We start from the raw sequence: 16,513 nt of genomic DNA, 5'->3' as shown, positions 1-16,513 counted from the left end.
AGCCCTTATCTGTAGTATCATTTGCAAATATCTTCTCCCATTCTGTGGGTTGCTTCTTTGTTTTGTTGACTGTTTCCTTTGCTGTGCAGAAGGTTTTTATCTTGATGAAGTCCCAAAAGTTCATTTTTGCTTTTGTTTCACTAGCCTTTGGAGATGAATCTTTTTTTTTTCTTTTTTAAGATTTTATGTATTTATTCATGAGAGACAGAGAGAGAGAGAGAGAGAGAGAAGCAGAGGGAGAAGCAGGCTCCCAAGGAGCAGGGAGCCCGATGCGGGACCCGATCCCAAGACCCTGGGATCATGACCTGAGCTGAAGGCAGACGCTTAAGCATCTGAGCCACCCAGGCACCGTGGAGATGAATCTTGAAAGAAGTTGCTGTGGCCGATGTCAAAAGAGGCTACTGCCTATGTTCTCCTCTAGGATTTTGATGGATTCCTGTCTCACATTGAGGTCTTTCATACATTTTGAGTTTATCATTGTGTATGGTGTTAGAGAATGGTCGAGTTTCATTCTTCTGTATATAGCTGTCCAATTCTCCCAGCACCATTTATTGAAGAGATTCTTTTTTCCATTGCATATTTTTTCCTGCTTTGTCAAAGATTATTTGACCATAGAGTTGAGGGTCCATATCTGGGCTCTCTATTCTGTTCCATTGGTCTGTATGTCTGTTTTTGTGCCAGTACCATGCTGTCTTGGTGATCACTGCTTTGTAGTACAGCTTGAAATCGGGCAACGTGATGCCCCCAGCTTTGCTTTTTTTTTCAACATTTCCTTGGCGATTCGCATTCTTTTCTTTCTTTTTTTTTTTTTTTTAAAGGTTTTATTTATTTATTTGACAGAGAGAGACAGTGAGAGCAGGAACACAAGCAGGGGGAGCGGGAGAGGGAGAAGCAGGCTTCCCGCTGAGCAGGGAGCCCGATGTGGGACTTCGCATTCTTTTCTGATTCCATACAAATTTTAGGATTGTTTGTTCCAGCACTTTGAAAAATGTCATTGGAATTTTGATCGGGATGGCATTGAAGGTATAGATTGCTTTGGGTAGCATAGACATTTTAACAATGTTTATTCTTCTGATCCATGAGTATGGAACTTTTTTCCCATCTTTTTGTGTCTTGTTCAATTTCTTTCATGAGTGTTCTGTAGTTCCTAGAGTATAGATCGTTTACCTCTTTAGTTAGGTTTATTCCAAGGTATCTTATGGTTTTTGGTGCTATTGTAAATGGAATTGTTTCTCTTAATTTCTCTTTCTACAGTTGCATTGTTAATGTATAAGAAAGCAACTGATTTCTGTGCATTGATTTTGTATCCTGCCACATTACTGAATTGCTGTATGAGTTCTAGGAATTTGGGGGTGGAGTCTTTTGGATTTTTCACATAAAGTATCATGTCATCAACGAAGAGAGAGAGTTTGACTTCTTCTTTGCCAATTTGAATACCTTTTATATCTTTTTGTTGTCTGATTGCTGTTGCTAGGACTGTGTTGAACAGTAGTGGCAAGAGTGGGCATCCTTGACGTATTCCTGATCTTAAAGAAAGGCTTTCAGCTTTTCCCCATTGAGGATGATATTCGCTGTGTGTTTTTCATAGATGGATTTTATGAACTTGAGGAATGTTCCCTCTATCCCTATACTCTGAAGAGTTTTAATCAGGAAAGGATGCTGTATTTTGTCAAATGCTTTGTCTGCATCAATTGAGAGGACCATATGGTTCTTCTCTCTCCTCTTACTAATGTGTTCTATCACATTGATTGATTTGCGAATGTTGAACCACCCTTGCATCCTGGAGATAAATCCCACTTGGTCATGGTGGATGATCCTTTTAATGTATTATTGGAGCCTGTTAGCTAGGATCTTGTTGAGAATTTTGGAATCCATATTCATCAGGGATATCGGTCTGAAATTCTCCTTTTTGATGGGGTCTTTGCCTGGTTTGAGGATTAAAGTAATGCTGGCAGCATAGAATGAATCTGGAAGCTTTCCTTCTGTTTCTATTTTTTGAAACAGCTTCAGTAGAATAGGTATTTTTTCTTCTTTGAATGTTTGGTAGAATTCTCCAGGGAATCCATCAGGCCCTGGACTCTTGTTTTTTGGGAGGTTTTTGATCACTGCTTCAATCTTGTTATGGTTATCGGCCTATTCAGCTTGTCAATTTCTTCCTGTTTTACTCTGGGGAGTTTACAGGTTTCCAGGAAGGTATCCATTTCATCCAGGTTGCTCAATTTATTGACATATAGTTGATAATAATTTCTAGTAATTGTTTCTATTTCCTTGGTGTTAGTTGTGATCTCTCCCCTTTCATTCATAATTTTATTAGTTTGGGTCCTTTCTCTTTCCTTTTGGATAAGTCTGGTCAGTAGAATTCTCCAGGGAATCCATCAGGCCCTGGACTCTTGTTTTTTGGGAGGTTTTTGATCACTGCTTCAATCTTGTTATGGTTATCGGCCTATTCAGCTTGTCAGTTTCTTCCTGTTTTACTCTGGGGAGTTTATAGGTTTCCAGGAAGGTATCCGTTTCATCCAGGTTGCTCAATTTATTGGCGTATAGTTGATAATAATTTCTAATAATTGTTTCTATTTCCTTGGTGTTAGTTGTGATCTCTCCCCTTTCATTCATAATTTTATTAGTTTGGGTCCTTTCTCTTTTCTTTTGGATAAGTCTGGTCAGTTGGAAAGATAATCGTTTTTTATGACATTTTTGTGTCCAGTTCAAAAACCACATATGTTATTTGGTAGTTCACCAAATCTCTGCATGTTGCTAATCACTTATTAAAAGAGTCATTCTGAAACTTTGCAGGAGTAGTGGTAGAATTATATAAGTAATGTTCAGTGTCCTTTCCATTATAAAATAAGAACTTTTTAATGTAAAATTGTCAGAGGAGACATTTGGAAACTTGAAACTATTTTTCTGTACTATTGACTGGGTGGTAGCTTCAATTTTTAGGCTGCTTAGAAGTAGGCAGTAGTATTTGACGACTTGTTCTGGAGGAAGCGCTAAGATGCTGTCTGTAAACTGTTAGTGCCTTCCTTGCTCTCCTTCCAAGTTTTAAATTGTGGCTGCACCAAAGCCAAATCCCCTTGAAGTTGTTTGTCACCGTGTCCTCTTGTGCTTTCTCTGGGAACGTGGGGTGCATGCAGATAACCGGAGGAGCAGGGTTCGTGGGCTCCCACCTCACTGACAAGCTCATGATGGACGGCCACGAGGTGACTGTGGTGGACAACTTCTTCACGGGCAGGAAGAGGAATGTGGAGCACTGGATCGGCCATGAGAACTTCGAGCTGATTAACCACGACGTGGTGGAGCCGCTCTACATCGAAGGTGAGTGAAAGTGCACACTGACAGCGCATTGAGCCTGGTGGGTGGGCTCCCCAGAACAGCCGGCTCCCAGCCAGAGCCTTCTGCCCCGACCACAGTGAGTGGGAGCTGTGCCTCGTCTCTGAAATGGTCTCACTGGGTACAAGGCACTATCCTAGTTTCTGTGATAAAGAATGGTGATGGCACTGTGGGCGTTTCACTGCACTGCCCTGAGCCCTCCTGGCTTTGAGCATCATGGTCTGTTCCAGAAGGGCTTGTATAGTGCTTGACCCTCCCCACTGCATAACACATCCGATGCCTGCCCCACTTGTGCAAAAGTACTTCGAGCTTCCTGCAGGGTGCTGGCTGGTGTGGAATGCTACTTAATAGTGAAATTCCACATCTAAGAGTTTAAAACCCCAGTAACTTTGCCACTCTCAAGGAGTCAGGGATTGGGGGCTGTAGTGGGTTGGACGGTGGTCCGCAAAAAGATACGTCCATGTCTTAATCCCCGGAACCTGTGAATGTGATTTTACGTGGGGGAAAGGTCTTTGCTGATGTAATGAGGTTAAGGATCTCAAGGTGAGATCAGCCTGGATTCCCCAGGTGAGCCATATTTCCAATGGCGAGTGTCTTTATAAGAGATAGAATGGAGAAGTTACAGATGCATGGGGAGAAGGGCAGGTCTCACAAACACCAACAGAGCAGAGATTGAGACCATGCAGCCCCAGCCCAAGCACCGCCTACAAGGCAAGGAGCGATTCTCCCCTAGAGCCTTTGGGGGAAGCGTGGCCTTGCCAACACCTTGTTTTCTAGAATTGTGGGAAAAGAGATTTCTGGTGTTTTAGTTCACCTAGTATGTGGCACCTCAACTACAACAGCCACAGGAGACTAGGAGGGGAGGGTTTGCCTGAGGTGTGCTGATGAGAACCTCTGCCAGGTGCTTGCTTAGCAGGTCTCTTAGGATCACCAGACTTCACGTTCATTCTCATTTAAATCTGACCAGAGCCCTGAGAGGTAAATGGTATCATCCCCCCTTGAATATTCATGGAAAACTGGAATTGGGTTGTGGTCTGCCCCAAGCCATCGGGCTGTTAAGCAGTCAGGCCAGAACTCAGCTGCAGGTTTCAGGCTCCAAAGCTCGATTATCACCTGCCCTCCTCCTGCGTGGATAGGGTAGTGTTCTGCTTTTCCACGTTACCCAGTCATGGATATTTTCCCATGTCAGTATGAAGTATCTTGGAGAGCCGGTATAGTTGCTGAGCAGGATTTATCATATGGGTATACCCTGCTTTATTTACTCCTATCCTTAAACGTTCTCCAGTGTTTTATTATAACTATCTTCCTCTGAATTTTGTTTCCTTAATAAAGAGTTCGAATGCGAATTTTGCCAAATGCTGCTATGTCCTCCTTGTTTGATGTTGTCTGTTTCATGAACACAGGAGTAGCACTGAGCATTATCTTCAAAAACTACTAACAAAATAGTTTGCTAATTCGTTAGAAAACACATGGTTCTTTGACTAAAAAAGATGTTTTCTAACAAGTTAAAATTCACACAAATTTAAATAGTTCTTTTACCTTTTCAAAAAAATTTGCTTTTCGTAGGAGTTCTTCATAATAGGAATATTAATCATTTGGTATATATTTAACATTTGCCCCTCCCTCTGAATCTGGCTTTTGCCTTATAATTCTATTGAAATTTTATAATTATAGTCTCATCTGTTTATTTTCCCCCTTTGTTGTTCTATTTCTTTTATGCTTTAAGTGTCCCAAGAATAGAGAAATATTCAGCCATGGTGTTTTTTGTTTGTGTGACTTTTTTGCTGTTGTTTCTTTAAAACGTAATTATTTAATCTATCAGATTTATTTTGGGGTTAGGCTGTAGTTTGTGAAGTGAACCAGATGATCCAGGTAATAGATAAACAGGCTCACATTCCCCCTGGACCTGATCGTGGGTTTGCTGTGAGGGTTAATTGAGGTAATGCGCATGATAGGGCGGGCGCTCACAGGCAGAACTGCAAAGTGTGAGAGTCTGCGTGCTGCAGTGAAAGGCCTCGCTCATGGAATTAAGGTGGTGAATCAGCTGGTATCAGTAAGACACCGAGATTTCCTGGGGTTATGTGGGTGGGCCCACTAATGACGCGAGTGTTGAAAAGCAGCGGCAGCAGCAGGTGGAGGAGCCAGTTGGAGAGATCTAGTAGAAGGGATGCCTCCGAGAGACAGGCACTGGGGAGGTCAGGGGGACTTGAACCACGGCTGCTGGCTCTGAAGGCGGCCTTGAGCCAGAACCTGCGGGCAGCCTCTGGGAGCTCCCAGGCCACAGCCGGCAGGGAGATGGGGACCTCAGTGCTGCAGCCTCATGCAACTGAATTTTGCCAACAGCTTGACTCACCCACTGGTGGCAGGAACGCAGCCCTGCTGACACCTTATTTCAGCCCGTGAGGGCAGAGAGAACTAGCTGAGCCACACCGCGCCTGGCTTCTGACCTGCAGACCTGGTAGATTATAAGTGGGCATTTTTTTTTTTTTTTAGCCTCTGAGTTTGCTAGGGCATTAGTACAAAACTGCAGGGCTTAGCACAGGGGCTGGAGCCTCGCAAGTGCTCTCCAAATAGTAGCTGCTATTATTACTCCTCTTTTCCCTTTTTTTGCACATGGCAGTAAACATTTGTGAAATGAAACTATAGATCACATAATTTCAGTACTACCAAAACTTAGTAAAAACGGTATGTTGGTAAGTAAATTATCTGCTTTGCCTCTGAGCTTTGACACCAAAACTATTGGAGACCGTTTCTCCCAGTTCTGACTGTAGGCTCCATGTGGAGGACACTCATGAATGCACCGAGTGGACTCACACAAGAAAGGATTCACACTTCTGCCATTTGTTGCAGTGGGAGCGGCACCGTGAGGGAGAGCAGAAGACATTTCTCCACCCCCATAGTCTAAAGCCCGTTTTCTATTACCCTTTCTCCAGCTGTAGCGTAAGATTCTTATACATGCCTGTGACAGTCTCCCCACCTGCTCCCCAACCTCCCCATCTCCTCGATCCTTCTGCCCCTACAGTGCCCACCTGATTCTGAGCCCCGTCCAGGGAGAAGAGCATCCATCATTGGATCCAGCTTGTGGGTACACTTGTGCGTCTCAGAGGTAGTATTCCTCCCCCTCCCTCTCCCCCCCCCCCCGAAGCCAGATACAGCATGAATTTAACCAGATGAACTCTGTTTGATTTGCTCCCTCCCCTCGGTGTCATGTTGTCACACAAAGGATGACATGATTTAGGGCACCCTTGAGTGACCTGTCCTCGCCTGTGCTTACAGTGCCTGCCATAATTTACCTCCACTTTAGTTTTTCCTCTGATCGAATGTTACAGCCTGTGCTCATCCTAAGTGGGATTACCATTTGGTGTAATGTGTACGGCGGTCTTTTAGCAGCAATGAACAAGTTAACATGTCCTGTTGATGTGATAGAATTCTCCTCTGTGCAGGAGAGTGTATTACAAAGTATGCACACCCAGCGTTCAATACATAACTCTCCTTTTTCTGAGTAAAAGAAACTCCACTTGATGTGGTATTGACACCATAGCAGGAATGTTTTTCAGCTCTGAAAAGTATTTTGTGGAATTTGTTTTGGTTTATTTGTTTTTCCGGGGCTGGCAAGTTGTTTGGTTTGTAACGGGGTAACGGTGTCACTTAATTTGGCAGTGTCATAGCAGAGCTTCATTAATTTTCCTTCAGCACAGATTTCCTCTTCTTGTTATTTTCAGAGCATAACCATTATGTTTCAGACGCAGAGGCATTAGCGATTCACTGTTGTGGGAAATAAACTGTTGTCTGCACTCAGAACGTGGTGGCGGCCTTGGGAAGGGGGAAAGTGATTGCCACCCACCCGGGGTCGGGGCTGAGAGTGCGGGGGTGGCCACATGGTCATGAATTGTAAAACTGATGAAGGCCAGCAGTGCTGGTGTCATAGCGCTTCTCTTAGAGGCCTCTGCGTCGTCTGGGCTACTCTGTAGAGAAGGAATATCGCTGCTTTGGAGGGAATTGTAATACTCACTGAAATAACTGAATCTGGCTTTATATTGCTTCAAGAGAACTCTGGATTTTTACCAAAGGAGACATTGAAGTTTCAGATGGTGAATCTCGGGAAGGAGTCAAGTTAATTCTTCCAACCCATATATTAAGGGTGCAGGGAAGTTTCAGACAAGCCAGGGTTGGGGGCTCGCGGGGTGTGTTCGGGTTTGGTGAGGGAGGTGCCAGGCCACGGAGATGGTGGAGAGGAGGCTCAGCGTTGGGCAGCCCCTCATTCCAGCCCGGAGGGCTGGGGGGCGGGTGTCAGCCCCAGGCGGGCTCCCTGAGAAGGGAGCATGTCTAGAGAAAGAGCCATGTGATCGCAGAAGCAAGGATTAGGGATGCATAGGACACTGGAGGCTCTTCAGAACAGAGCTGACTCTGCTGGAGGAGGATGGAGGTCTAGCCAATCCCTGACTTACAGTGGTCAGCTTAAAGGATTTTCTGACTTTACAGTGGTGTGATAATAGTACACATTTAGTGGAAACCATACTTTGAATTTTTTTTTAAAGATTTTATTTATTTGAGAGGAGGAGAGTGAGAGAGCACGAGTGGGGGGAGGAGTGGAGGCAGAGGGAGAAGCAGACTCCCCGCCGAGCAGGGAGCCCGACGGGACCCCGGGATCATGACCTGAGCTGAAGGCAGACGCTTAACCGACTGGGCCACCCAGGCGCCCCGTACTTCGGATTTTTAATCTGGATCTTTTTCTGGGCTAAGGACGTGCAGTCTTGTCCTTTTGTGATGCTGGGCAGTGGCCGCGGCTCCCAGGCGGCTAGCAATCGTGAGGGTCAGTGACTGATACAGGCACAAGCGTTGCGTACCCAGACTACCCTTCCACTTTCACTTTCAGCACAGTACTCGGTGTTTGAGACAGTCAGCACCTTATCACAGAGCAGGCCTTGTGTTGGAGGATTTTGCACAACTGTGGGCTAATGTAAGTGTTCTGAGCACATGTAACGTAGGCTAGGCTAAGATTTGTGTTCAGGAGGTTATTTTATTAGCACTTTCCCTATGAATATAGTATACTTTCATTATTGGTGCTGTGGGCCATCTGGGGAGTTTGCAAGTACGGGCCATGATGACCCCTCCTTGAGAAGCCACCCACCATTGCCTTAGACTCATGTCCAGGCTCCCAGTGTATACAGCCTGGGCCTCTCCCGAAAGCTGTCCCAGTTTACTTGTCCACCTTCTGCAGAAGCAGGAATCTTGAAAGCAACATTTCTTTAGAGGACAGAAAAAGGCAGAGACACCCATTGCATCATGGGGAGCCCGCTCCTGGAACATGCGGTACCCGTGAGTAAGACGTCCAGGACAATGAAAGCAGAAAATGACAATCGTAAACACTTCATGAATACCCACTGTGTTCCAGGCACTGTTCTAATCACTGTGTATAATTAACGGATTTAATTCTTTCAGCGTATGGGTGAGGTGTAGGCAGTTATTATTCCTGTGTGCAGGTGAGGGAACCAGCGCGTGACCCCCTGTTTCCCAGGTGCAGGGATCCTGTGCAAGGTCAGGAGGGGCGGGCACCAAGCCAGGGAAGACAGGAGAGGCCAGACTGTCACACCCAGATGGCCTGGAGTTGACCATGAATGGGGAATGGAAACTGTTTGCCAAGAGCGCTGGGTCTGTGTTGATGTAGGTGTTTGAGGAGTGCTATTCTGATTCCAAGATTTTTGTTGGATTATAATTTAGAAGTTTTTTTCTCCCATTCAGTTTTTGTTGCAAATGTAAACATAAAATGCAGAGGCAGCAGATCCAAGATCCCCCACTCTGTTGAACTTGGATCCGTGGGGAACTCCTGCAGTGAGGCTTTGGCCTATAGGTGCTTTCTCGCCACAGTGTTATCATGGTGACCCCTGAGCACTTGGAGGGGATTCCAGGGGAGGTGAGGGCGGCTGCCGGCTGTAGCAGGAAATTGACAGGCGGTAGCGCTGACCCGAACTTTTGATCCTGGGGCCAAGCCAGACCTATGGCATGTACAGTCTTCCCTTTGCATTAAGTCAATATTATTTGATAATGAAATCAAGGCACAAAATCACACTCTTGTAGTTCTTTGTGCCAAGAGAAGTTTGGTCTTCACACTGAAAAGTCCTATATCCTCTTAAATCCTGTTTTCCATTATAAATACCGGTGTTGGGGGACAAGGATTAAGGCCACACATTCCATGTGGCAGAGAGGGACATCTTGTGCAGTATTTATGCGAGGGCTCTGGTCTGGACTGCGGGGAAAGAACATGTATAAACAGGAGTATCTTTATGCTGGGATTTCACTGTGTGCTAAATAATCACACAAATTCACAGCAAGAACCAACCTTTTGTTTTATTTTATAGTTTTTTCAAAGCTTCAGGGTGCAACTCCTTGATGGGTATCTTACTAGTTTAGTAAGGTGTGGCTCTGGCACAGGGAAGCAGTTGGACATAGGAACTTATATTAAAAAAAAGAAGAAAGAGAGAAAATCAGAGGGAGATGTAAACATTCAGTTGGCTTTTATGTGGATTTCCCCTTTGGTAGGAGATTACACTTGATTTTTTTTTTTTAACTTTTTTATTGTTATGTTAATCACCATACATGACATCATTAGTTTTGGATGTAGTGTTCCATGATTCATTGTTTGTGCATAACACCCAGTGCTCCACGCAGAATGTGCCCTCTTTAATACCCATCACCAGGCTAACCCATCCCCCCACCCCCCTCCCCTCTGGAACCCTCAGTTTGTTTTTCAGAGTCCATCATCTCTCATGGTTCGTCTCCCCTCTGACTTACTCCCCTTCATTCTTCCCCTCCTGCTATCTTCTTTTTTTTTCTTAACATATATTGCATTATTTGTTTCAGAAGTACAGATCTGTGATTCAACAGTCTTGCACAATTCACAGTGTTCACCATAGCACATACCCTCCCCAATGTCTATCACCCAGCCACCCCACCCCTCCCACTCCACCCCACTCCAGCAGCCCTCAGTTTGTTTACTGAGATTAAGAATTCCTCATATCACTGAGGTCATATGATACATGTCTTTCTCTGATTGACTTATTTCACTCAGCATAATACTCTCCAGTTCTATCCACGTCGTTGCAAATGGCAAGATCTCATTCCTTTTGATGGCTGCATAATATTCCATTGTGTATATATATATATATACCACATCTTCTTTATCCATTTATCTGTCGATGGACATCTTGGCTCTTTCCACAGTTTGGCTACGCTTGATTTTTTTTTTATTTTAATTTTTAAAAAAGATGTTATTTGTGGGGGGGCACAAGCAGGGGAAGGGGCGGAGGCAGAGGGAGAAGCAGGCTCCCTGCTGATCAAGGAGCCCGATCCAGGACTCGATCCTAGGACTGCGAGGTCATGACCTGAGCCATAGGCAGACGCTTAATCAACTGAGCCTTCCAGGTGCCCCTACACTTGGTTTTTTTGATGGAGTCTGAACAGTGATTTTGGGTGATCTCGAGTTATTCAATTTTGACACCGTTTTCCTTTTATATTTATGTATCATCTGTGTGTTTTCCAGGCACAGTGAAAACCTATGGAAAGTTGGTTTGTGGTTAGTGTAGCTGCAGGGTGGTTGTTTTCAGAATTGATTTCACAGTGGGGCTGAGCACGCCTCAGCTCTATCCCACCCCTTGCCCATCCTTTTCCCAGCATAAAAATAACATCCTGTGTTCTAGCAGGAAGGCTGTTTTGGACCTATTTAAGGAAATTCTGTGAAAAAGAAAAACAGTAGTTTGCTTTACTGTTTCCCTTCCTTGATCATTAATTTGAGCTCTTTTAGGGCTCATTGCTTAGGCTGCTATCTTTCTGGCCATGATGACAGCGCATGGCCCTTGTAAATGTTTCAGGATCACAGGAGGGTCACCTGGTGGTCACATTGAGAGGTGCAGCTCCAGGGAATGAATGGCCCTGGCTTTCTTTCTCCTGTTTTTTTCCTCTCCTTCCCGGCAACTTAGATTTTGAATGTAATGCCCATTTTTGGTGTACGCGTTTTACGATGCAATTGACATCATTTGAGGGCTTCCTTCCTCCCTGGGCTGTGAGGGTTAACTTTGCTGCTCTGTTAATATTATTCAGTATTTTTGTAGCACTTCTCATTCTGATTATTTACGCTCGTTCTAAAATTCCGCTCCCCCCCCCCCCCCCCGCTCTCCTCTTCACAATTCCTTACCCAAATAATTACTCAACAGCCTCCATTGCTTGGTCCTTTTTAATACGGAAACCAGAGTCACTGTCACTAATACTCCCAGCAGAACACATTCTCATGGGGAAGAAGAGCTGTTGGAAATACTGATTTTGTAAGACTTCAGGTTCTTAAACACCATGCATCAGTGGACATAGTTTTTAGGGCACACCTTAGCCTTTCCAGGTGGGATGACCAGGAAGCTGCAGTCAAGCTGAACCCAGACGTGAAAATACCAACAAACCAGATGGAATAGCTTTTTAGATGAAGAGGCCCCAGTCTATGGCTCGTCTCTTCACTCAGCTCGCTTTTAGTGAGCACAGTTCCCAAACTGGCCCCGGCCATGGCAGGGAATTGGTTTTCCATCACAGATCCCCAGGCCCATCTAGCCCTTCTGATGCATTAGATCTGCCTGGGAATCTGCATTTGTGTTTGCGCATAGGTAACAAGATGGGGGCACCCTCCTGCTGAGGGCAAAGCTGTGTGGAGAGTCTAAGGAAGAAGAAGGATCGCTTGTTCTCAGGGACTTTTCATCTGGTGAAGAGGACGTGCGGGATGCTCTGGACAGGGCAGAATGCAGTAATTAACCAGCGGCACGGGCAGCGGGCGGGGAGGGTGATTATCCCCGACCAGGGCGTGCAAGAGGGCTCCCCACACAAACTGACATCTGACTTGAGCCTCAAGGGAGAAAGCGTGGGCTCCTGCATACGTGAAGACAGGGAGCAGGTTGGAAATGTTCTTGTCTTTTGCTTGATGTCAGACTTACAAGGGACGAGCTCTCAGGGCCCCCTTTTCTCTAGTCTCTGATGCACTGAAAGACTTTCTTCGCTGCAGATGTTGTCACCTCCAGAGTAAAACCGTGCTAAATGATTTGTTCTGTAAGATCATGACCATACCCTTGATTTAAATGGTCTTTGGGAAGCACGTGGTGGCGGCACCTTTGTGAGCAGATATCTGAAGGGTGCCAGCTCCGGGGGCCAGGCACGCAGGCGTGTGCTCTCCGGGGTGGCACTCAGCTCCAAAGGCCTGGCCACATTTATTCCTTGGTGGGTCTGGCCCCCTCCTGCTCGAGAATGGCACTGGGGTGTGATGAGGTGTTTTCCAGGGAGGAGGTGCAGCACGTGCGTGTGGAGTTGGTGGTCTGCACACACCTGCAATCCTTGAGCTCTGAAGCAGGGGAGCAGGGATGGACGCTTGCTCTTACTGGTCTTGTCTGTAGGCTGCAGAGGGTAAAACAGCCTAAGAAGGACGGCATTCTGTGAGACCTGGCTTGTTAACTTCTACTTGCCATGAGAAACTTTTTGTTTGCCTTTTATTTGTAGCTGTTTATCAACTCAATAACTTGGGGGGGCGGTCAGAAAGCATTCACAGGATTTTCCTCTTAATGAATTCGCATGTTAAGACTATAAACAATTTCAAAAAGTTTTGGGTTTTCTTAGTTCTCTTGAAGAAAGATGAGTCTTTCAAAAGCGTGGGTGCTTTTTAAATCAGTAGTTTTCAGATGTGGCTTTAAAAGTGTGTGTGTGTGGTATATATGTACATCTGTGTATGTACGTGCGTGTGTGTGTATATGTACATAAATGTATCCACCTGGAGTGTCTGCATCTGGATGCCAGGGGTCCAGGTAGCCCTCATTCAAAAGCTTCACTGGGTAACTGCTGTATAGCAAGGATTGATTGAGAATCTTGAATGAGTGGCAGTGGCTCAGGAGCCTGGTTTTAGCTCTTATATTCCCAGGGTAGAGAAAGGGAGGAGAACAAATATATAAACCCAAAGCATTCATTTTGACTTCAGCCTTAGTAAAAGTTACAGCCTTTTCCCACTAATACTCTTTTCATCTGCTTTTACTGCTCATGAGTATCTTACTTTGTTTTTTGCCATCCTGACCATTTTCAAGTGTACTAGGCAGTAGTGGTAAACATACTGTGTGAGAACAGATCCCCAGAACTTTTTCACCTGCAAAACTGGAACTCTGTACCCATTGAACAGTTACGCTCCTCCCCCAGGCCCCGGAACCACTGATCTACCTTCTGTCTCTGAGTTTGATGACTCTAGGTACCTCATATAAGTGGAGTCCTACAGGATTTGTCTTTCTGTGACTGGATTATTTCACTTAGGGTAATGTCCTCAAAGTACATCTCTGTTGTAGTATGTGACAGAATTTTTTTTTCATTTTAAGGTTGAATAACATTTCTCCGTGTGTGTGTGTGCACACACACGCACGCACTGTATTTTGTTTATCTGTTCATCTGTCCATGGACGCTTGGGTGGCTTCCACTAGGTGGCTGTTGTGGACAGTGTTCCTATGAACATGGGTGTGCCAATATCTCTTTGAGACCCTGCTTTCAGTTCTTGGGAGTATATACCCAGAAGTGGGAGTCCTTCTCTTATGTTAATTCTATTTGTATACTTTGAGGAATCATCATGCTGTTTTCCATAGTGACTGCACCATTTTGTATCACCACCAAAGTGCGCCAAAGTTCCACTTTCTCCACATCCTCTACAGCACCTGCTATTTTTGGTTTTCATTTTCTTATTTTTTCCCTTAATAGTAGCCATCCTAATGCGTGTGAAGTGATACCTCATTATAGTTTTGATTTGCCTTTCTCTGATGATTAGTGATGTTGAACTTCTTTCCATGTGCTTGTTGGCTATTTGTATGTCATCTTTGGAGAATTATTCATTCAAGTGCTTTGCCATTTTTTTAGTTACTCGATTCTGTTGATTTATAGGAGCTCCTTATATATTCTAGATATTAACACCTTTTCATATATATGACTTGTAAATATTTTCTCCCATTGTGTAGCCTTCTTACTGCTGATTGGGTCCTTTGATACTGTCAGAAAAGTAATTAAATTTAACATGGTTCCATTTATCTATTTTTGATTTTGTTGCCTTTGCTTTTGGTGTCACATCCAAGAAATCTTTGCCAAATCTAATGTCCTGCAGCTTTTTCCCTGTTTTCTTCTTTGAGTTTTATTGTTTTAGGTGTTACATTTTGTTTTTTTGTCTGTTCTAAGTTAATTTTTGTATGTAGTGTAAGATAAGGATGCAACTTTATTCTTTTGCATATGTAGTCCATTTTCCCAGCACCGTTTGTTAGAGACTGTCGTTTCTTCACTGAGTGGCTTGGTATCCTTGTTGAAGATTACTGAACCACGTACACAGGGTTTATCTCTAGACCCCATATCCTTTTCCACTGGTCTGTGTGTCTTTATGCCAGGAACACACTGCTTTGATTACTGTAGCTTTGTATTGTTTTGAAATCAGGAAATGTAAGTCTTCCCACTTTGTTCTTTTTCAAAATTGTTTTGGCTAGTCAGCGTCCCTTGAAATTCTGTATGGATTTCAGGATGATTTTTTTTTCTTCTGTTTCTGCAAAAATCACTGTTGAAGTTTTGATAGAGATGGTGTTGCAGAAGTATTTTTAAAGTAAGCAACTTTTTAAAACAATCACGTCAGGAGTTGGCCTGAATAGTCTTAGCTAAAAAAAGCCTCATAAATAAATATCCAGAAGATGAGACCTACAGTCTTTTACAGGTTGTTCTTGCCTCCCTTGAAGTATGGTCACTGTATGAAAAACCATTACCAGGTTGTTCCGTGAGCCTGTGCAGTTCCTAGAACCCCTTCCCAAAGATACTATCTGCATAGAACCATCCAGCTTCCCCCTTCTCCTAGTCTTAGTGGCTCATGTGTACTGGGCCTCCCAGTTGTGTTGGGCTTGAAAGACTGAGATAATTAGGGTCAATTAAGATGGAGACCAAGCTCACAGCCTAGAATATCATGCACTGGTGTGGAGTCACCACTTCTGTCCCTCTTCTGAAGATAAGAACCTCTCATCCAGCTCTCATCTCTGGGTGGGAGAGTGTGTTCGGAAGTCGCCCCAGCCCCCAGAAGGCACTGCGGTGATTCCCACGCCATCCTGGGCATGACAGGAGTTTTTCAGTGGGAGATGAGTAGTGAGTGGATGTGGGTGGGGAGGTTGGGCATTTTTGGGTGGGAAGGGATGTTTTCTGAGAAAGTTATATTGAAGAATTCACCATGAGGACTGGTTTTCCCCATTGGCCTGTTTTCCCTTTCGTTTCTGAAACCCAGCCCCTAAAGTGCCGTTACCTAAAAGAGAGCAATGGTCCCTGGTTGGGAAGAGGGTGGGAGGCCAGGGAGGTCCCCGTGGGCCTTCTTGCATGGGGGCTGAAGCTGTGTACAAGGAGGGTTCATTTTGGCAGTGGCGTCTCAGATACCCCGTGATGGTGGTGATGTTTTCTCTCACCCGGAGCTGAAGTGGGACAGCAGTGGACACACTTGGTTGTCTGCAGGGATGGCCTTGCGATACGTGCTTCTTCATCACTGCTATTTCACAGAGAGACGTTACTTCCCAGGGGCCTCTCTGCTGTGTGGCCGGTGCTCCCTGACCCTGGAGAGCAAGGGTTGGGGATGGTGATGTCACAGCGAACGCCTGTGCACGAGGGGAGTTGTGCAGAACCCAGTCATTTTACCATTCATGGCTTTAAAAACCACTCTCCCGAGTCGAGCTGTCCTGACGACAGTACCATATAATGCTCAAAAAGCTTTGGGTTTTGATTTATATTGAACTGGGTTCAAATCCTGGCATTGTCATTATTCAGCTGCTTCACCTGCAAGCTTCTTAATCTCTTGTGTAGAACAGAAATAATGGTACTTTGCCCTCAAAATTATGATAATTATAATGCATTATCAGCTGCTTAGTGTTCAGTGTCAAAATCTGTGTCCTCAAAATGTCTCCTCAGAACTCCGCGGTCTTCATTATTGGTGCAAATCCAGACTCTTCCATGGTATTTAAAGTCTCATATGCTGTCACTTAGATCTTTCAGAGCCTCAGCAGAAATTCTTGTCCTTTCCCATCCCTGGTGCACAGCACCCTCATTCCCAAGTAGCCCGAGCCTGAATGAACTCCTAGCCCGGCTTTCTGCACAGCCGGGTGCACCTAGAGGACAGACCCCT

At 44.8% G+C, this 16,513-nt stretch overlaps 1 protein-coding gene across 2 annotated transcripts in view; it reads left to right on the top strand.

Moving 5' to 3' along the window:
* UXS1 (UDP-glucuronate decarboxylase 1) overlaps positions 1-16,513 on the top strand; it is a 96,946-nt gene that overhangs the window by 45,759 nt on the left and 34,674 nt on the right. For both annotated transcript variants that reach the window (XM_027623556.2, XM_027623557.2), the window contains exon 6: positions 3,135-3,315. In XM_027623556.2, coding sequence (XP_027479357.1) covers positions 3,135-3,315 — 181 coding nt within the window. The remainder of the gene's footprint in view (positions 1-3,134; positions 3,316-16,513) is intronic.

This window comes from Zalophus californianus, chromosome 8 (assembly GCF_009762305.2).
Source record: "Zalophus californianus isolate mZalCal1 chromosome 8, mZalCal1.pri.v2, whole genome shotgun sequence".
NCBI lineage: Eukaryota > Metazoa > Chordata > Mammalia > Carnivora > Otariidae > Zalophus > Zalophus californianus.
This window is presented reverse-complemented; position numbering and strand designations above follow the sequence as displayed.